At 39.8% G+C, this 23,614-nt stretch overlaps 1 protein-coding gene across 1 annotated transcript in view; it reads right to left on the reverse strand.

The window, feature by feature from the left end:
- Positions 1–23,614, reverse strand: part of LOC133491996 (disks large homolog 4-like) — a 63,791-nt gene that overhangs the window by 17,100 nt on the left and 23,077 nt on the right. Inside the window, exons 2-3 of the mRNA XM_061803821.1 lie at positions 9,035–9,196; positions 3,534–3,590 (exon numbers count right to left, since the gene is read on the reverse strand). Coding sequence (XP_061659805.1) covers positions 3,534–3,590; positions 9,035–9,196 — 219 coding nt within the window. The remainder of the gene's footprint in view (positions 1–3,533; positions 3,591–9,034; positions 9,197–23,614) is intronic.

Consider the following 23,614-nt stretch of genomic DNA (forward strand, 5'->3'; position numbering starts at 1 on the left):
CTCAACTGAGAACTGTCAAAAAGTCCTACTTTTGACTCAGAGTCAGGAACAATAGTCCCATGAACCTTTCCGACCTGTCAATCACTCATACAATAATAGCCAATCAGATAGCCGTATTGTCTTAACGTCTGGCTTGACACGCCCCTCTCGCCGTATTGTCCCGCAAGCAATGCTGGTTGTCAGTAGCGTGCGCTTGGAAAAGTTAATGTTACGGATGTGCTCGGGGAACGTGCAATTCTGATGAAAGATATCCTGCTAAAGATATCCATAGTGGAAGCTCAATTGAAAGTTATGACAACAAGTTTGCTTTTGGACAGCGTTCTCTTTTTCAATATTATTTGGTGACGGCAGTTTAATGAGGAAAATGAATAAAAAGAAATAATTTTTGAAGTACATTTAAATATTACATTTTAAAATTGATTTGCTTATAAAACTTTTGTGACTTATGATCCATATATTTATTTGCAATATATTATTACAATATACATATAATTCAAGCAGATTTATTTATAATTGCGTTATCAGTTGGGTCCAAAAGTATTTATTTTTTTTGATACTTCAAATAAGTTGTATTCAATTGTTTTACATCTAGAATGGAGACTAAATATTATCTTTACTCATTGGCTTTGATAAATAACAAGGCACTCTATGACTGCCTCACAGTGACATAAGCAATTATGTTCCGTTGATCTAGTAAAGCAAAGAGCTTCACTGAGTGGTACAAGTACCACTAGTGGTATGCTAATTTGCTCTATTTGTACACATTCAGTTATACTCAACTTGAAAGTTCAAAGTTCATCAGATAATGACCCTAGTGAGGAAAAGCAAGTATAGAAAATGGATAATAATGATGTAAAATAAGAACGAAAATATCTTTTGGGAGTAAAATATCTGTCTCATTTTGTATGAACTCTTAACCTGCCTACACTGCTGTATTTTAATGCTGATCATGATAGTGGGACTTGCAGAGCAAAGTATTCTTTAGGTCACAGGTGTCAAACTGAAGGCCCGGGGGCCAGTTCCGGTCCGCCGTATGATTCTATGTGCCCCGTGGAGGCAAATCATACGTATCAACTTCCATGATTTTTCTTCAAATCTGAACCAAAATCTCCAATTCTCATATCATAAATGATGACGAGAGATTTCAAGCATTTTTGTGTTACCTAACGTCAACAATAATTGAAAAACCCATTACCCTTGAGTTCTGATTTTAAAACTAGTTCCTAAATTTCATGTGTAAATATAATGGGTCAATTCAAGCTTTTGATGGTTTCACATAATGGCCCTCTGACAGAAACCGTAACTACAATGTGGCTCGCACTAAAAATAAGTTTGACACCCATGCTTTAGGTGATTTGAGTCACTGCATTAGACCAAATTAAACGAAATTAGCTCTCCTGCAGCCATGAAATATGGTATAGAGAACACACACACGCACACATTGAGTGGACATAGTCATTGATCATACTTATGTAAGAACATGCAGAAGGACAAGCTGTCAACTGATGTTCCCATTTTGTTTGAAAAAAACTCCTCCTTCTTACCTTTCCAATTATGTCACCTTTCTATGTGCGGGCCCTTTCTATCTGTCTTCTGTCATTCATACACTTTGAGCAGCGCTCGCCCCCCTCCTTTTGCATTCATAGTTATGCCCTTCCTCTCCCGGGGGACCTGGACTGCTGCCGCACCGTAATTACACTGAAGCTGCAGGGACATCTTTAAACATTTATTAAAGAAAAGTAAGGAGGACGGAGAGAATGAAGACAGACAGCAGATACAGGCCTGACAAAAGTGGGGAGCAGAGGGAGAATGCTACAAACCAGCTCTCTTGGGGAAATGCTATAGAAGCCAGGAATTAAAGATGCATGTCAAACACATCTGTGAGGAGTTGACAGTCTTTGAGGATGATTTGTGTGAAAAAAATATTTTATTTTTTTATTCAAGCTAAAGTGACTTGCTTCTCTCTTCATTAGAAAAGAAAAAGATGCCTACTGGTTCTCTCTACCTCCGCTGTAGGTCTGGGACTAATAGTGTGTTAGGAGCAGTTTTCAGTGGCGGTTTAAAACGCACACATGCTCCGACTTAAGGTTTACATTTACACTGTATTGCAATACAAGATGTGTGTACAAAATTAATATGAAATGTTTTGGATGGCACTGTCATCAATATCTCATTTACCCATTTGAAGCTTAGGTTTAGAGTTTTGACATTTCGAGCTATTTATAGCATTGCAGTAACTTTTCATCAAATCAAATTATGATAAACCGTAATCCCAAAGTGAGCGCCGACTGTTAAAACTGCAACTAAACCAACTTTTTGATGCGGCACACACCAGAACCTCACGTCACCCAGAGAATCTCCACTTACTGGCTCTGCAAAGTATTGCAGTGCTCGCTAAGAGCCTCCCACCTGTAAATCAATGAGGCCTGGAGTGCTGGCGAGCCCCGCGCCATTAATGCAATAAAGCGACAGACCGACGACACCACCTACACGTCAACACGACCGCACGAGTACTACCCCAGCTGCAATGATGCCCACGCACATACTGCAATGCATCACTGAGGCAGTGCCTCCTTCGCCGAACCATTGTGAGAAAAATAGAAGTAAGCATGTGTGAGATACATAAAAGGCATTTTGTAATGTGTCATGCTCGGTGTTGTTTCTCGCGGACTCATAGTGTTCGACTTTTTGCTTTGCTAAAAGTCACGTGAGCAATCCGTGGAATGTGAGATTGACACCACCTGCATGATGTTGAAATACGTTTATTATGAAATAATAATAATGATGTGTTCAAGGTCACGAGTGCCACGTTTTATGGTCAAACACTGACGCCTATGAGTTAATCTGTGATCTGCAATAAAGAAGGCTGTACATGTTTTTCTTTCTAATCCACAGGCTAGGTATCAAACCCTTACCCCTGGGGGATTTGTTCCATCGTTGCTCTTTCTTTACTGTCATGCTCATCAACCTGTTCTAGGATATTTTCGCATTTACTAATTTACCGTGAGAAAAACTTTGAAGACCAAACAGTATCCAGCAAGACATTATCGTAAAATGTTTTGTAATTCACATTGTATTCAACACACTCCCACTGTGCAGTGAAGAAAAGGTTTGACTTTAAACCAGAAGAAATGTCTGTCATAGCCTGATGGAAGCACAAAACTGAAAAGTTTTGGAGGTTTTTGTGGAGGTTCTTCTCATACAATGATGGACACGTTTTTTTTTTTTTTTTTTTAGTGAACCATCCCGCAACCCCTGTGATGATAAGCGGGGAAGAAAATGGATGGATGGATGGATGGATGGATGAACCATGACAAAATCACGAAAAAAATGACCTCATTTTTGTTACAGATAAATGGCTTGGAATAACGGACTGTTACCGGTATCTCATTTTTAATCTGTGAGCATGCAGGCCAAGACCAGATCAAGGAAACTGAGGAAAACGACAGCACAGAAGCGAGTCTGGACGATGACGACTGTCGATGACGGCTTCAAGGGCTTTCGGCACAGGCACGGCGGGTTAGTGCTCTTACCAGTGTGGAAACAGCAGAAGTGTACATGGGTGTGTGTCCTGTAGACATCAACACTGGCTGCAAAACAACAAAAGGGAGAGGGTAATTGAGCAGACAGGATATGAGGGTGGGCTCAGGGGGAGAACAAAGGGTTATTTTATGGTTTAATTTTTTCAGGGCGGATGCTGACAGTTTCATGTCGCAATGGGCTCTCAGCAGAAAATGTTGCATAGCAGGTCACCAGAGTGGATACATGAATTGAGATCGGCTAGTGTAAATATTGACGAAGGCTATCATTAAAATCTAGGAAATATTATATTTCGCTCTAGTTCCAATCTTGGACAATGCCCATTTCAATCTTAAAGTATTCTCTAATGTATGTGGACACTCATTTTCTTATCACTACAACATGCAGTTACTTTGCTAGCTATCCCTAAAGCCAGAAAATACATTTTCCATGGCTGTAACAATTTACAGAACAACTTGGTGTCCATTCATCCATCCATCCATCCATCCATCCATCCAGTTTCTTAGCTGCTTATCCTCACAAGGGTTGTGGGAGTGCTGGAGCCTATCCCTGCTGTCAACGGGCAGAAGGCAGGGTACACCCTGAACTGGTCGCCAATCACAGGGCACATAGAGACAAACAGCCGCACTTTCAATCATACTAGGGGGAATTTAGAGTGTCCAATTAATGTTGCATATTTTTGCAACGTGTGAGGAAACCCGAGTGCCTGGAGAAAACCCATACAGGTATGGGGAAAACATGTAAACTCCACACGGGCGGGCCGAGATTGAACCGCAGTCCTCAGAACTGGCATTGCATTTTCTCAATTGGCTTTTCAGTTTGACCAATGACCTCTCCTCTTCTGCCTGTGTGGACAGCATTTTGCCAACGAGCAGAGAGAAAAGGGTAAAGGCAATATGATCTCATGAGAATTGAATGGGAACTCATACATAACATAAAAATCCGTACATTGTACCATTGTTACGATGCTTTACTTTTCACATGAAATCGTAGTAAATTGTTGTGAGAACAGGTTTGTTGGTGCAGTGCGAAGAAGGAGGAGAAGCTTACAAATCAATAGGTGGTGTGAAACTATTGGATGGGAAATAGGATGCATGCAGGAGAGGAAAACCAGTATTCCACAAACAAACTCAAAGAAAAAAAAAAATCTATACCGAAGAAAAGACCAAGATGCAATGAATACTGTAAGTTTGCAAGAAAGTTCAAGTAAAAGTCATCTCGTCATCAAATTTATACACACTGTATAATTCTCATCATTAACCACAATCTTCATCAAATAGAGCCTGGGAAGATTAGATACAGTCAAGCAGTACTTTTGGTACTTTTTTATCATCACTCTTTTTATTAGGATTCATTATCTTCTGTGAACATTTTTGAAATGGAAAATTTGGAATAAAATAATCTATATTGATGTGCGTTATTCATCAAGTGCGCAGAGATCAACTGTAAACTGGCTGCATACACACACAACCTACTGTTAAATCACTTTTCAGTCAGTGCTTTGTTTTGTTCCATTAATTGCGTCATCGTTCCACCACAATGAGGACGCTATAAAAGTATTCTACATAAATGCGTCGGAACACGCATGTTGAAAGAAATAAAAGCTTGTCGGCCTGACTCGAATGTATCCGATAATGATAGTGGGGTGAATCTTGCGAAATTGTACGTTTCAGTGATTTATTATATCATGTAAATGAGTTCTGATATGGAGCTGGATAATTGGCAATAGCATGTACATAAAGTAGAATGAATGCTTACATTGTGTGTGTGTGTGTGTGTGTGTGTGTGCGTGTGCGTGTGCGTGTGCGTGCGTGTGCGTGTGTGTGTGTGTGTGTGCGTGTGTCCGTGTATCCGATCTCTCCTCATCCACAGACCTACAATTAAAAATAGTGAAACGAAGTCCTCAAAATTGAAGTTTTGTGCAGGAGATACAGTAGCATGTGGTAATTAAAGGACTAGGACAGGCACCACTTTATTATTTATTACCTACAGTTTTCATTAATAGACCTAAATCAACAACCATTTTTGCTGGCTTCTCAAATTTGTCAACTTCCTTTTCTTTCGACTCTCGGGCATGAAGTGATTGCTTCCTGCTGACCACACACAAATATTTCTATTACAAACTTAATTTGCTTCGACTTTAGTTCGTCACGTTGTCCTGCATCCTGTCTCGTAGCCTGTGTGGCACATCTGCCAATGTTTCTCAACCAGGGTGACGTGGCCCAGTAAAGATCATCACGGGTGGCATTATCCAATTTCACGTAGTTTGTTTGAAGAGGATTGATGCAATTACAAATACATCTTTGCTCATCTAGCTATGTTTGCAACATTTTGACATGCATAGCAACTAAATGCTCCTCCACTAGATGGGAAAAGGCAAATAATCAACAAGGGTCGATACATTGGTGAGTAAACAGTGGCAAGGTCATAGTTTTTCACGATACACTGTCTACTTTTTGCGTTATTATTTGTTTGATGGAGAGCTTTTTATAATGGGAAATGGCTGCCTGGCAATAAAAGTTGGGAAACATGAGTCCAAAAGGAACGGCAGAAAGTAGCTTTCACTCACCTGTAGCGTGAAACATTGTATTTCCCAAGTGGACTTATATATGCAGAGAGAAGAAATACATTTGTGCTACCGCTCGCCCCTGGGAGGAATGGATGACTCATTTAATGGATTACAAATACTATGTGGCACACATCACAGAGTAAAAAAAAAAAAAAAATAAATAAACTAGACAAGTAACTAGACTTTGATTATCTGATAATGGTAGATTTTAGAGAAAGAAGCACGTCTTCCCACTATGTCCCTACTATAAAGGCTGCATCTCTCATCTATGAATAATGATCAATTCCACAACTCGGTGCTGAATGACAACTTCCCCTAGGAATACGGGAACGAATGAAGTTGCCAAGAAACACGTGTATTGGTAATTGTATTTTATGGCATTTGAAATGAGTTGAAGCAGGCATAAAAAAAAAAAAAAACAACTCCTTGTACACATTTGATTTGTTTCTTTTCATATATTTGGCACAGAATTTAAGACTGTACTTGGATTTAGTTTTTAGGTGGGTTGAATAGTCAAAAATTGTACTCGAGTAAGAATTTTCAAACTTTGGAGTATGACTGAAGTAAAAGTAAAATGCAGTCCTCCAAACAATTACTTGTGTAAAATAAGTATTCAGTGGGAAAAAACTACATACTGAAGTTCTAACAAGTGAGTAACTTCTATAGCGAGTTCAATTTAGCTCAATGTAAGTCAAATTTGAATTCTATGATTGGTGATGCAGTCCAGGCCAAGGTTGAGCGAAATGCCTTTCTGGATATAAGTTGACAGCAGATTTGTTCAGAGTTTTGGGTTTGGGTTTCATTTTCCCAAAGAAATGAGTGCAAATACAATCATGTGTTCCACTTTCAAATATCCACATCATAACACCTTAATTGACCTGACAAACATTTTGAAGTCACATTTTAACACTGTCAGTGTGTAGATTTGAGTGAACCATACCTCAACAGTTGTAAAAAGAAGGTCATGTCACAAATTAATCTTATCTAATATAATGAAATTGGTTTAAAAAGAAGCTAACCACTAGTAAAGGGGGGGAAACATTAAGTTGAGATGAGTCACAAAACCAGATTCTCACTGCTGTTCTCTTCATGTAAATTCAAGTTTACTGTATATTCCTTTCAACTTCTTAAGACCCCTTGGTAAGTGAACCTGGGAAATCTACTGTGAGTCTTGCGATATCCTTAATTTTGGGGGGAAATCCCTAACCGCATGATTTCAGGGACGTTCAAATTTCGAGGTTTCACTGTATTTGTACATTATTGAAACAAGTGTAGTGTGGGCATTCTGCTGTCCACTCCTAATCTGAGCTTGCATGCAGATGCAATGCTCATTAAAAAAACATTAAAACGAGAGTGCAGTCTATTGCACTGTAGCCACTAATGAGCTGCTCCATACGGCCGTGGTAGCCACCTCACTTCCCAATGCTCGTTTATTCACATGGCTGCCAGTTTGACAGCTTTGCCCAAATACCTCACAGCACCCTGTAGGACAAACTCCGTGACCGCTGAAACTCAAACTGAGCAGTACCAGATTTAAAAAGCGGGGGCGGACCGCTGCATAAGGGTTCAAATGATGCAGGATCGTGTGGCCCTCCGCAATGGCCGAAAGATGCATTGTGAATTTTGACTATTTACTTTTGCAGAGTCTATTATTTTCCGTTTTGAAAACGTTGTACAGTCCGGTGTTAATAATTATTCATACCGAGAAAAAATAGTCATACGGCTCAGCAGACACTGCAGCCCGCTTTCATAGTCTCTGTTGTAAAACTTTTCACGAGCCATCATTCTTGCCACGTGAGTTGATACTCTTCCTTTATACTTGTAGGTATGTACTTTCCACCTCAACCTAAAACGAACGTAGCACTGGTAACACGCACCAAACAAGTAAATGAAACGGAGAAAAAGCATGCAGACTCACCCTTTATTGTTCACAGTGACGAACAAAGCTAAATTAAACCTCAAAGTCCCTTAATTCAAGGAGGACATCGACTCTCCCAGCATGGAAAATAACATTTTAGATGAGTGCTATAGAGCTCGTGCAGCTACGTCACCGAAGTCACGTGACTGGCCATAGTGATGGCCTAGCAAAGCATTATTCAATGCTAAGTCGGTTGGAGACGACACGAAAATACGTCTTAAAGCACGACGCCCAACAACCAACTGTACAAATCTCGGGCATTGTGAATATTCTGCTCCTGTTCAATGTCCCCCACACTGTCGAGCACCTCTTTTTGACGGGTAATATAGCGCCGTGAAAATGGTGACGTCACATGCATGACCTCTGTACTCGTGTAAATCATGCGTACTCTGTCCTACGTTCCTCGGACCACTGCTTAAGCTACTTAATAGTTACATACAGACAAGTACTTAGAGAAAAAGTGCACCAATGAAGGAAATGTAGAACTTCAAAGCTGTTTCGACCGCACAGACTGGAGTGTCTTTAAAAATTCCGCTAACAGCCCGGACGAAAATACGGACATTGTGACATCATATGTCAGTTTTTCGGAACCAAAAAAGTCGATTTTGTGAGGAAAAAGGGGCTTTTCAGCAAAATGGATAATTATAAATGGATAACACTTCCAGTTCGATTTTCTAGAGCAAAAATACTTCTTGGTAAAATATGGCCTATTTACAGTACACCACGTAATTCCTTTAAATAAGATGGTGGGTGATCTTCTCAATAACCAGATGAATATCAGCTCAGCTCTAGTGGAGCAAACATCATGTGGTTTATCTTAAATACTAAAATTGATGAACAGAATAATGATGACGAGAATGACTGAGGGATGCTTCAAGCTGTTCATGCTCGGGTCAAGAAGTAGTTGTGTCTACGCTGCACAATACACAGACCACAAGTGCTGAGCTGTTGCAGTCGTGTTGCATATTAATTAACAACAACCATGAGGGTGTGTGTGTTGTCCTCACCTTGACAGGGGATATATGGGTGTGTGGTGTGTAGCCATGTATGGCCTCCATGGCAGCGAGGTTCTTGTCGCTCATGTGCAGCATTTCGGCACTTTTCCCTGGAGCCAGATGTGCTGGACTGTGCTCCAAGGGGGGCGTCTCCTCATCCTGGTACCTGTACTTCTGCAGAAACAAGCATAAAAGTGGCCCCAAATTAAGAGAGGCCGTTGTTGGGATGGAATTTTTCCAAATGCTGTGTTTTCTTGAACTCACTGATGGTGAAATTGTACAGTGGCCTGGCTTTGGAGCAAGCAGTTTTCAGTGTGTAGTCTGCATTTTTCCTGAAGTAAGCTGAATAGCGCCCCATGACCCTAAATAGGATTACTAGCGTAGAAAATGGATGGATATGTATGTTCTCTACCTTGTTCAATCATTGTACATAATTATGCTGAGAATTCATTAACATCATGTATTTTCCGTTTGTGGGAATTTAGAGTCCCAATGAATACATGTTTTTTGGGATGTGGGAGCAAACCGGAGTGCCCGGAGAAAACCCACACAGGCATGGGGAGGACATGCAAACTCCATACAGGCGGAGACGGGATTGAACCCCAGTCCTCAGAACTGTGAAGCCATTGTTCTATCCGGTAGTGCCACTGTGCGGTCACGATGTATTTTCTCATAGATAAATCTGATTAAGTTTAAAATAATAACACGATAATTTTAAGATAGTTCTGTCATATCAGAAGTACATACAGTATGTATATTTGTGGCCTACAAAAGATAAGTTTGTCAGCTTCATATTTTTGACTTTCACTTAATAAGGTTGCGCTATTGCAAGCATTTTTGACTGCCAATGCCTGTTTTAAAAAAATCTTCATAATACTGTGATTGATGACATTTTTTAAAAATTTGTTTCTGATTTCAAAATTAGTTACACATCAGTTTGGTGTGTTTACGCTGTGCATATGTGGCGATAATTAAGCATTTATGCTGGTTCACAGTAATAACAGCCTTCCGAGGGAAGCCATCATTACAATGTGGCCAGTGACAAAAATGAGATTCACACTCCTGAATATAATATATTACTGTAGATATTTCCTGGGTCAAGAAGTCACATTATAAGACCTTTATCACTGTTGAGGATACTTGATTCATGAACAAAGCAACCTCAAAGACATTAAACTTAAACGTTCACTAAATCTAGTGCTGTGTCAAAAAGTCCAATATTTAGCTGTTTTAATCACCTTTTTCACAGAAAATAAGTTGATATGGGACAAAGGATTGCTACAGAATTACATTTTCTGAATAAAATAGGTGGTTCAGGGCTTAGAAGCCTGATTTTGGACTTCTTGTGAGCAGTTACTCACTCATGATACTATTTGGGCAATACAGTGTGGAGTTGTTAAAACAATTAATCCATTGCTGACTTTAACACAACACAATGTGATGTCTCCAAGCACAAAGTGAAGTAATTTTTATCTGGTAAGGCGGTCATCCTCCACAATGCAGCGAGCGCCATGACTCATACAGCACTTGGGTCGCGACCATGCATGTTCTTCGCCGTCACCTTACCCCCACCATACCCTGCTGGTAGCCCACACAAGGGCAGGAGGCCAGCAACCCACCGTGCTCCCGCACACGGTAGGTTTTGCTGAAGGTGTGATGACAGAAAATCTGCACGAGGCATTTTTCCATCGCATGTGCGTCAAAAGGTGGGCAGTGCTACAGTGGAGAGTCGCCACAGTTGTCCGAGATGTTGGCATTTGTGTTTGGATACACACAAATGACCCTCGCCTTCTGGACAGAATTTGGACTTCAAGTGAATGATGTCGCCCATTACAAAAAAAAAAAAAAAACTGGAAGGCATCATCAGAATACTGTCGGATGCCTAGCCTACTTTTTTTGGAGGAGGGCGGGAGGCAGACGGACTCAGACAGGCTGTCTAGTAACCGGAGCAGAACAGGGATTGCAGTGGCACAGCTCGGGGGTGCCAGCATTGCTCCTGGATCACATTTCACAGAGGCAGCAAGTTAGAAAAGGACGAAAAGAGAGGCCGATGGAGCAGCAAAAAAAAAATTTAAAGAGAAAATTAGTTGTCATTGGTAGTGAAATAATTAAAAGCAGATGTTTCTTCCAGCTGTCCATTAATCTGAGCCGCTTATTCCCACAAGGGGAGTGCTAGAGCATCCCCCAGCTAACTTCGGGCAGGAAGCGTGATACAGCCTGAACTGGTTGCCAGCCAATCGCCGGGCAGATTTTTCCTTAACTGCACATATTGATTTTTAGTATATCCTTAAGATTGTCTTGAATTTATTTTTTTTTATCAGCATCTCCTGCTTGAAAACAAGCCAAGTCAGTAAATTGACGGATTAAAAAAAATAATAATAAAGAAAGCAATTCAATTACACAGGAAACAACACAAAAAGGCCTGAAGCACTTTGGTGCCTGCTCTTTTCCTGCATGAGCAACCATCACGCTGACATGTTGCCTTCTGTCTCACTAGTGGGGGATGTGGCAGTTGATGCTTAGGTGCCCGGTACAATGTACCTTGGCTTGAGGTACATTTTGTGTGACTACTAAATCCTTTTCTTTGTGCACCATTGGCAAACACATCAAACTAAACATTAAAACCACCCATTTCCTACTTATATTATGCCTATTAATATATTTAGATTCACTACGCCACATTTGTACCACAATGAGAAATGTAGGGAGTCCTTTCAAATATCTATCACAGTAAAATGTCTTCCAATGGGCAAATTTGGACAAATTCTCTTGATCGAAAACTGAATGGTAAAGGGAAAATCTCTTGAAACTGCTTTCATTTATGATGTACTTACTGTATGCACTGACTCACATAAATCGAGGTAGAATCAGATGTAATTATTATAATTGGACCTCATATGCAGAAAGCCTTTCCCTCAGTTTCCGTTCTTGCAAGCAGTGTGTTAATTACAGTTTGCAACAATTACAATATCACTACCAGACCTTTAAATTACCAATGCAGTCAAATATATCCGGGTCTGATGAACTTAATTGGATCAGAGTGGCAAACCTGTACTTCTTAAAGTTAATACTCAGTTCTAAAGGTCAATGTAAGGAGTCTCCACAGCCTGCATTTGAATGTACTGTGATAATAATCCAACACTGAGTGGCTGAATAAGTCGTTCCCTTAATGGTTCGATGCGTTAACATAATGTAGAGCAAATGTCAAACACTATCTTCCATCATCTCCGTTTGTAATTCAAGGAGCAAGCTTGAGCTTTTAGATGACGCACGGTAGGTGAAGGAAGGAAATTCAACCTTGCCCTCTCAGCCAAGTAATTTGTCTCAGAACCTTACGATTGCAAATGTTCAAAGAGCTGTGAAAAGCTCCTCATTTATGCATTATTTTGAGGAAGAAGAAAAAAATCCACATCGATACGTCACAAAATACCTATTATTATTAATTGAAACAGCTGCTGTTTTGAGTAGTTTATAACATTTCTTCAATTTTTATGCTGAGACAACCATATAAATGTGACATGTACATTAATATAATCGAGCTTGACAGCTAGATGTGAATGAAACTCCAAATTGTTGAATTGTTGACAAAAGTAATAAGGGGGAAAGAATATGAAGTACTATATTTGTACGTTTTTCAACACTGTGGTGAGGAGTGGTTTGTGCAAATAACATCACACACATGAATAAGCCAACAGATGGTAATGAATGACCTGTTTCAGTTAGTCGCCCACAAACACAAAACACAGGGATAGGTTATGCACAAAAACAAAAAAACAAAAACAAAAAAAATCACAAGTGCGCACATCCTCTTAGAAATGGTGACATGGTTGTGTTCAGAATTAATTCTTCACATTCAAAGTCATTCTAGATGGGAGTGCGCAAACAAGGGCCACAAGACATATTCTTTGGTCACATTAATGGTGGGATTTTGACCAAAAATGATTGATATTTTCATTTTTATGCTGTAACTAAAAAAAAATTGCCATTCAAACAATGGTGAATAGACTTTTTATGTCAAGCGATGTAAGATGAGGCGTGTGTGTTTGTGTTGTGACTCCTCTGATCAATTTTTTTCTATTGCTTGTCCACGTTAGGATCGTGGGGCACCCCACCATATCCCAATTGGCTCGAGTTCACTTTGGACACATGACCAATTAATCACAGGTCACAGATCCAGTAAAGAAAATAAGTATTTGAACACCCTGCTATATTGCATATCTATTCTCTAGATCAGACAGGTTTCTGGGCTGTCGATGAGAAACACACAGTTTCAGCTCCCTCCAAAGATTTTCTATTTGGTTTAGGTCTGGAAACTGGCTAGGCCACACCAGAACCTTGATATGCTTCTTACGGAGCCACTCCTTGGTTTTCCTGGCTCTGTCAAGGGAAGTACTGTATTTGGATTATCCAACTAAAACTTTCCTATGACCTGTAAAATATACTCACAGCTATACAATGTAAGACTCTAAAAATATGAATTCCCAATGCAGCATACTTGAATGCGGAGGGTTTGCATTATAACAGTGAGGCGGAGAGGGAATCATAAAAAATACATAAAGAAAACAACTTTTCTTCTCGTCCCTTTCAATCTGGCATTTCCCCTGCTCGTGTTCTTGCCCTGATAAATTTCCACTCTATTTTTTTTTTTTTTGCATTAATGAGATTTAGCATCTTATTTTTGCAAGATGATTCATCGGCAGCTTTGATGGAACCCGAACAAACGTACCATTACATTTAAAACTCTGATCTGACATTTACGTATGTTGGCATCCTCGCATCGTTATCTCAAAAACAGGAAATGAAGGAATGGGTGAAGTCGCAAAAAAAGACAAAGATGAAGTCTACCGACTGTATCTATCTAATAAATACATCAGAATACTGTATAAATGTATTGTCAAAAATCAACAACAAAAGGCTTGAATGTCATCTAGTACAAGCTATGTATGAAGAAATCTGCCTTTACAAAACATAACAATTTTGTTTATGGATAATGTTTATCTTCGTGGTTTGTTTTTATGAAAAGATAGTTGTAAAGCTATTGTTTGGTTATCTTATTTTAGTTATTTAGTTTCATGCATGAGATGTACAACACAAGTATCACTCAGTAATCATTACCTGTTAAATATACAGTATGTATTTAAACAAATCTATTTCATTACTATTGGCACCTAACCCTAGAGAGCTCAGAAACATTGCTGTTATGCTGATTTGTTTTCCAAAACCAAATCGTTGTTGGAAGGTTTCAACACCCTTGTGGATTTTTTTATGTATTTTTTATTTTAAATGGTGGACTGGTTAATGGTTTCGCTGGAAAAAAAAAACGTGCACTTCCATGCAAGTCCAGTAATTGATGAGAATGACGGCTTTTGACGAAGCCATCTGATTATTCCCTGTCAGCACGATGCGCTTGAATAGGATGCACGTCAAGTTCACTTCAAGCATCAGTGAGACTGCAGCCTCATAGATCATCACTTTGCACATTCGAATGCAAAATGAGCACACGTGGATGTACGCAGCATTGTGTGAACGAGGAAAAAAGTGATGCATCCTTGTTGTGCGTGGCGCGTCGGAGTTTGATCATGGATTATAATTCTGGTGGGAAACCAAATAAAGTAGGCTACAAATACTGTACTCTGTCTCACCAGTTTGTCTTCCATTGAACTAAACAACATTGGCGTGAGTAATTCCCAGTCCAAACTTTACAAAGGCTACACATTTTTAATTAGCAACCAGACCCGGATTTTTCTGATTTTTTTTTTTTCTTTCTTGATTACAGCCACTAGTTTCTGGACACCGTTTATACAAAGAAGTGAGATTTGAAGCAGGCCATGTCACGGAAAACTTATAGTTTGCATTTAAAATACATCTTTTGTGACTCAAGTCCTGGAAATTTATAGACAGTGATCATTTGTTCATCAGTGCTTGAGTACATTTAAAAATAAAGTGGAAAACTTAAATACTGAAATATTGAATACCAGCACAAAGCTTCCACCACCACTAATGACTGACATCCACTTTTGAATATTTACTCCAGAAGTTATATTTCTGCAACATGATGCATATATCTGTTCCTTAGACCTTTCCAAATGTTACTTGCACCTACAAGCTAGAAGGAACAGCTGTAGCGTTTGATAGCAGATGAAGTGAAAAGAACAAGTTCAAGATGTAGAGGTGACCCTGCGTGGTTCCGTCTTGGACATGAACTGCATTAGTAAATATGTGCTGCCAATCGGTCTTCTTGCTGCATCCGAGGCTGTCACAGTATATAATATTACTCTATATGAGGAGCAAGCTGAAAAGTAACAATGTGTTTCCAGTGATTCATCTGTATGCACATTATACCCGGCTTGTCATATTCAAATCACAGTGACTCTTGGTCATTTATTGTTTGACACGATGTCCCTCCCTTGCCCATTTTCCAGTAAAGCTATACCAGAATCGATTGCTGACCGAGGTGATCATTGATATGGATCTGGAGATGACGACGCATGGATCTGAATCTTAAATCGTTAAATGCAGTAATAGCCCGTTAAAACTCGATCTTTCGCCTTCTGCGTGACCGAGCACTGCACAGTTTTGCATCTTTAAAGATGCGATTCGCCGAGACAGTCCATCTTCCTTAAACCTTGTGCAGCCATCAATGAGCATTAAGCATAAGAGAGGCCATTAAAGCCCTCATGAATGCTTCCAGACATACAGAAGACCCTTTTAATTAAGATCCTGAATTAAGGATGACCGAGAAGCTCCTTTCTACAACAATTGTGATATAAGTAACCTTGCGCCGAACATAACAAATGGAAGAACGCTGTAAACAGTAAAGCAGTAATCCTGCAATATTTTTTGATATATAATGCTCCAAAATACCTAGTCAAACAGGGTAGCACCAATAACAACCCACCACGGGACCACAACAGACTGAACACAACACAATAATGGCTACCGAGGCTGTGGGAAGCATAATGAGCACAGTGGAACCTTTAAAAACAAAAGCACAGCATTCCACAAACATGTCCTGGGAAAAGTCTGAGCTGCTGTCAAGCATGAGCTCACACGCAATGTCAGTTCACGATTAAGTTGACGTGTTTTGATTTTTGCAACACTCATTCCAAAGGGCTGTGGGGATAAGAAAAAGATGGTTTGATCATGACATGAAAGAGGCAGATAAACATTCAAAGGAGTAACGCCTCATACAAACTGTAATTAATTGTTTTCTTTTACACTTGTGTGGCAATAAAGTTTATTTTTTTATTATTATGTGTTTACGTTGTCAACAGTTTGACCCTGGAATGTATTATTTATGTTTCCATTATTGCTTTTTTAATAAATTGGATCTGTTTCCAGAGAAGATTGCCCATCATATACTGTACCGCACTCTGATGGGCTGTACTGTACTGTAATATACTGTGGTGTATTGCCATGTTTAAATATGACAATAAAAATAGCATCACATTAGCAAAAAATAAAATTCACAATACATGTTTATGAGCTCGTCTAATGTGTTTATTGACTACCCTGGATATATATAAAAAAAAAAAAAAAGTCTACACACCCCTGTTCCAGGTTTTTGTGATACTGTATAAAAACGTGAGACCAACATCAATCAATACATGATTTGAAAATATTTTCCCCATCAATTTGACCTGTTAACTATTCAAATGAAATGTGTGTTTTAATCTGTTTGAGAGGGGATGTAAAAACAAGTGTGCACACCCTCTTGTGACTGGGATGGGTGATGAGGAATCATCTTGAATGTGACTTACTGTATTAGCTGCACAACTTGATTGAATTGAACAACCAAAACAACCTGGTTGCATAAGTGTGCACACCTTCTTTTACCAGAGAAGTGATTATGTACACAATTCATCAATCACATTGAAACTCATGTTGAATGAAAGTGAGGACACACCTGCCACCATTTTAGCGAGTTCTTATTAACCTCAAATGAAGTTCAGATGTTCCAGTGGGCTTTTCCTGACATTTGATTTTCTTTCTTTCATAATTCCCCCAACCTCGTCTCAGGCATGTGTTCCATGATGCTGCCACCACCATGCTTCTTTGCGGGTATGTTGTTCTTGGGGATGAGCAGTGATGCGTTTTTTTCAAGGCAAAAGTTTCAAAACTAGGCAAGAAAGGTTCAACCTTGTTTTCATTTGACTATAACAGAATCTCTCAATCAGATGTGGGAAATGGTTGTGGTTCCCTGAAATTTTGATGGGGTTCATCAGAAGCGCTTTTTATCATGGGAGATGTGTGTTGGGGCCCATTCAACATGTTTTAATGTGACTGGTTAATTCTGCACATAAAAACCTCTGCTTAAAAAGGGTGTGCGTACTTGTGCAACAACATTATTTCAGTTGTTCAAATCAATTGAGCTGAACAGCTAGTAGAGTAAGACACATGGCAGTTGATTATTTCCAATGAATTAACTGAGTCTCTTTTTTTAATAACACATCTGGCATCAACGCTGGGTTGTGTAGACTTTTTATATCCACTGTATTCAAAATAATAATAAAATAACTCTAAGCAACACTGCAAAGTAGTGTTCAAGGCAACCACAATGTAATTGAAGTTTATGTCTTTATTACCATTGTGTTTACAAAACAAAGCACATATTTGTTTGAGATTTCCATGTCACTTGTTGGTAATGAGTGCTATAGTGGCAACTCCAAACTGCAGGGGGGGGGTTTAATGTTTTCCAGAAGTGAAGGCGTGGCATCTCACAAGGAGGTCAATAAGAAGTCATGATGGTGGGAGTGAGGCACAAGTCGCATAGTTTTTCTTTGCTACACTCAATAGTCACTGCATTAACGTCGTTAGGTGGTCCCGTCTTTTGGCTTAAATGCCATGCACTAATTCACGTGATTAGCGTTTCCAAGGGATGACATTTTTTTCCCCCCATCCAGTGGTTATAGAGCCATAGTTAAGTGGCTTTAGTTTGCCTTTCATAATACAAAGTAGTCGCTCTATCCTGAACAGTAATTCTATACAGTACATTGTCCATAACACTAACACACACATTTTTCAGAGGCCATTGATCTTTTTCAAAATGGGGACAATATGATTGGAATGAAGTAATAATAATTAATAATTTTCTCCAAGATTTAAAAATTACCATGCAGTGCCCTTGCAATTATTTGGTTAAAATTGCCTTTAAAAGGTTGACAAATCAAATAATACACAAATAAATCCCACGCTGATTACAACAAAATAAATAAAAAATACAGCATTCAGCACATTTGGTTTGCAGCATGTCAGCTATTTGTGAAGTTCGTGTCATACGGTTTAACTTTTTGGAATGAATGCCTCCAATTTGAGGGGGTGGGGTGAAAATGCATTGTAACAGAGAACAACAACAACAAACAACAATAGAAAAAAATCACAATCAATGCACATCTTATATCTTGCAAGAGTTGTACCCCAATTCAGCACCACGCAGTGTTTCAGATTTGCATTCACTAAGCCCAACAAACACCACCTCCTGTTTACCACCACAGTCAAAGTTCAAACGAGAAATGCACAGCTAAACATAATAGGCCATTATTCATTGTTGCAGATATAAAGCAGCTGCCTGCTTCACATTCCTCCTTGGGCCATATGAGAAAAGAGGAGCAGTGTTCCGGTTATCTGATTCCAAGGACGGATAAAGCCTCTCATATGCTCTCCCTGGTGATGGAGGATATTGAAGTGGCTCTGGGCAAGACAAAGTGCGTTTCCCAAGGTCAAAAATCATGCAGTGCAGTTCCCCTCTGCTATGATGCAAACCTAAATGTGGACCAGTCAGCATGAATAGCCCCGCTTAGCCCTGAAGGACCTGGCCTACTGTGGAGATAGTGATTTCATTCATTGCAGGAAACTAGTGAGGCTGCAACTGCTATACGTGCAGCACTACGAAATCCTGGTCAACCGTGAACGTTCACTCGCAAGCTACCATCTACCATGCTAGATGGCAAACACGTTCACAAATCGGCCACATTGTACGGAATCTTCCCTCGTAAAATGACCTGATGGCGGACGTCGGTGCACCCAGCCTCCAGCAGCGCATGCACCCTCGGGGCTCACCTTACCTTACACCCGAACATGAGCGAAAGGGTCCGGTTGCTGCAGATGACTTTACACTGGCACATGACCGGCGAGAGACACTTTAGATTCCTGATATTAGGCAGAGACATCAGTCCAAAGCATCACATCCACACCGCTGCTCTGTCCACCGCCACCGCGACGCGATCGCCGGAGAGCCGCGGAAGTGTCTGTGTGTGTGTGTGCGCGCGTGTGCGCGCGCGCGCGCGTGTTTGTCTGAGTGTGTGTGATGGAGGGGGTCCCTTCAGGGTAACAACCGACGGAAATGGGAGCAATCTCGGCTTCTAATTAACCGTTATATTTTTTTCTCTTTGCATGTTGACCATCTTTGAGAGGTTCTATAGTGTACAGTTCAGCCCGCCCACTTTCTTTCTCCCGATTCTCTCTGTTTAAAAAATGAAAGAAAGTTTTTGGTTAGCTTGATCATACGGGTAACTTTTTTTTTTTTTTTTTTTTGCTCAGGCTAACCACGGATAGCTCGCACACCAATCTGCTAATACAGTTGTGATTATTTTTAATCACACCGCTGTTCCCTTTACTGGCATATTTCGGCAAGGGTGTGGAGTGGGACAGTGCCCCCTGTCGTCTCCGAAAGAGTCAGTTTAAGTGTAGCTGTCCGTGGTGCTGAAAGACAAAACTCCTTCAAGTGGCGTGTCTCGATTGGTGACTGAGGTGAACCCTGCTGCCATTCATTGGTATGCTCACTCAAGTAAGTTTCCACCTCGCCTTTATTAAATATGTCCAAAAGTGTCCGTAATACATGCACACTCACACCTGAGTTCTCGTTCTGTTCTCGTTCTTGTTTGCGTTCATAGTGGCTTTTACGTGGTACTCGGGCTTCCTCTCAAATCCCCGAAACATGCATGTTATTGGGAATGTGATGGCAAATGTTCTGGGTACTCCGTCTCTCAACCAACGTCAGCATAATTGGGCTCCAGCTCACCCATGAGGACAAGCTGTTCAAAAAACAGTTGTATGGCAAATCCTGAGAGCCAGCCGTTCACTTCAGATGGTTTGACATCGTGCAAGAATTTTTGTTGTTTCATATCTATATTTTTTTTAGGTTCCTCGCTTTTTTCATGGTTAAGGAAATTAGATTTTTTTTTACACAAAGTAATTTTAAGCTACAGAAGAGTAGGTCTCCATTGCAGGACTGTGCTGACATTAAGGCCCCACAGGGTGGAGTGAGAGAACCGGTTAGGTTATCTTTGAATATTGTGCATTCATCTCAGGACATACTGCGGCGCAGGGCTCCACGCTTCCAGGTGACGTCAGCAGTTTAAAAAAAAAAAGACTACATCGCTTTCTAATAGGGATATCCCAGGAAGCACGCTCTAAAAAAGCTTTACGTTTCTCACAGATCTAGTGGGTCAAGGCCCAAGGGAGTTATTGGAAAAGGCACATTACTGTTAAATCTTTTGGCCAGCAATCCGTCTATTTGAGCATATGTACTGTAGTTCATACTACCAAAAACTATAAATCATATAAGTGAAGATTAATATGTGTGTGTGTGTACGCACACGTATGACTATTTTGTTAAATGACGCATTTCCTTATTCTCATTCTGTTCTTTTCTTGGACGTAACAACTCCAAGATGACTTTTTAAACCCACATCACGGTTTCCATGGATATTGCTTTGTTCAAGACAAGACACAGACGTCCTTGATTGCAGCAGTTAATGCATTCTAATGCTTTGGCGGTGAATGTTCGCTGTGAGCTTGCCATGATGAGTAATAGCCCTGCAATAGGTCTTTTCTTCTAAATCACACACTGGTGGTTCCACTTATTTCCCACAGGTTCTCCTTATATGAGATATATACTATTTTCACTTCCCTCACATCAAACTACTGTTATTAACGAGTTCCTAAGGAGATATAGGGTAGTGTAAACATTAAAACCATTGGCTAATCATCAAGTTAACACAACTGCAGAGATAAATTAAGAAATTGTTTATATTTCCCCCCAAAAAGGTAGAGGATGACTTTTTCATCATTTTTATCTGACTTGGTTCCTCCCGACAGTTTCTTTGTACATTCTTTCCATCACTGGATACTCTCACACCCATCAGTACAAATGCCCCAAAAGTTTCAGTTTGGGGTTCGAACCATAATACTATATGTCTCAAAAGTCAAACTCGCAATCATTGTGAGAAATTTTTCTAAATCTTTGGAGAAGTTTGTTCTTGTTTTTTTGTTTGTTTTTTTATGTGTGAGTGTTGGGGGAAGGTGGAGGAGGGACGCCACCATGGAAGGGCACCAGAAATTAGTGATAACAATGGTACAGGACATGGATATGGAGCTTGCTCCAAAATAGCTTAAGCGAACACTATTAATTACCTACCAAATGTGTACAAAAATTATTCATTAAATAAATCAATACCTACAAAACACAACTGTAGGTGGTCTCATCACTTTGCACATTTGACATTAAAACATTTTCATCCCAAATCTCCACACAGGTATTTTCAAAAGGGGAGTAAAACTAACACACACACACACAAATGGGCAAAAATATGCAGTTTGTACTCCTTTTTGGAATTCAATATCAATGGAAATCGCCTGGATAGATTTTATGATGGTAGCTGTTTGAGCCTGCACTGTCTAAGGGAGCCACAAAGCTAAACATTCATCCATTCATCCCCAATAAGGTATCCTCATTAGAAGACAACCATATAAATTCACATTCACAATTAAGGACAAACTAGAGTCTTCATTGAACCAAACTTGCATGAGTACCTGGAGAAAAACCCACCCAAGTACATGGAGAATGCGCAAACATAAGAAGTACAGAGCCTGGCTTCAAACCTGCAAACTCCGAATTATGAGATGTTCTTGCTAACCATTCATTCACTGTGCTGCTACAAAGCTAAACATGTACATTATTTTCAAAATCAGGGTTACCCTCCTTGCAGAGTTTAAAAAAAAAAAAAAAGATTTCTGTCTTTGTGAAAATGCTTTTGTCACTCGCTGTATGCCAAAGCAATAAGTGATCAGGCTGTTAAAAAAAAAAAAAAAGATTTCCCAGAAAAGACATAACAGCAGAAGAAAGTATACAGTAACTCTCCACAGGATACAAAAGGGATAATAAATTTGCAAATTAAAAATAAAAACGACCATGGAATCCAATGTAAATGAATTAGAGGAAATATTCACCTGCTTTGGGTTTTCCAAAAACTCAGAATATGTGTAACCCTAAAATGTAGTTTGAATGTCAACGAAAGACCAAAATAAACTTGTCGTATGGTTGACATAATAGGATATTTCATTTAAAAAATGTCTAGGAATTTTGAATTTAAGAAGTATCCTTTTTGTTATAATTTCCATGATGGTGCATTTCTGTCAGGTTTGGGCAGATAAATATTTGTATATACAGTGAAGAAAACGTGTATTTGAACACCCTGCTATATAGCAACTTCTCCCACTTAGAAATCATGGAGGGGTCTGAAATTTCCATCGTAGGTGCATGTCCACTATGAAAGAGATAACCTAAAAACAAAAATCCAGAAATCACAATGTATGATTTTTTTAACAATTTATTTGTGTGATACATCTGCAAATAAGTATTTGAACACCTGAGTAAACCAATGTCAATATTGGGGCTAGAGCTGGGACCACCGTTTCCAAGGTGACTGTTGGTAATACACTAAGAGCTCATGGTTTGAAATTATGCAAGGCACGGAAGGTTTCCCCTGCTTAAACCAGCACATGTCAAGGCCCGTCTTAAGTTTGCCAATGGCCATTTGGATGATACAGAAGAGTCAAGGAGAAAATTTGGTGGTCAGATGAGACCAAAATGGAACATAATTCCACTAATCGTGTTTGGAGGAAGACAAATGATGAGTTACATCCCAAGAACACCATCCCTACTGTGAAGAATGGGGGTGGTAGCATCATGCTTTGGGGGTGTTTTTCTGCACATGGGACAGGACGACTGCACTGTATTAAGGAGAGGATGACCCCGGCCAAGTATTGTGAGATTTTGGGGAACAACCTCTTTCCCTCAGTCAGCGCATTGAAGATGGGTCGTGGCTGGGTCTTTCAACATGGCAATGACTCGAAGCACACAGCCAGGAAAACCAAGGAGTGGCTCTGTAAGAAGCATATCAAGGTACTGGCGTGGCCGAGCCAGTCTCTAGACCTAAGCCCAATAGAAAATCTTTGGAGAGAGCTAAAACTCCATGTTTCTCAGCGACAGCCCAGAAACCTGTCTGATCTAGAGAAAACCTGTGTGGAGGAGTGAGCCAAAATCCCTCCTACAGTGTGTGCAAACCAGGTGAACAACTACAGGAAACGTTTGACCTCTGTAATTACAAACAAAGATTACTGTACCAAAGATTAACATTGGTTTTCTCAGGTGTTCAAATACTTATTTGAAGCTGTATCACACAAATAAATTGTTAAAAAAATCATACATTGTGATTTCAGAATTTTCCTGTTTAGATCTCTTTCACAGTGGACATGCACCGACAATGAAAATTTCAGACCCCTCCATGATTTCTAAGTGGGAGAACTTGC

Source organism: Syngnathoides biaculeatus, chromosome 18, assembly GCF_019802595.1.
Source record: "Syngnathoides biaculeatus isolate LvHL_M chromosome 18, ASM1980259v1, whole genome shotgun sequence".
NCBI lineage: Eukaryota > Metazoa > Chordata > Actinopteri > Syngnathiformes > Syngnathidae > Syngnathoides > Syngnathoides biaculeatus.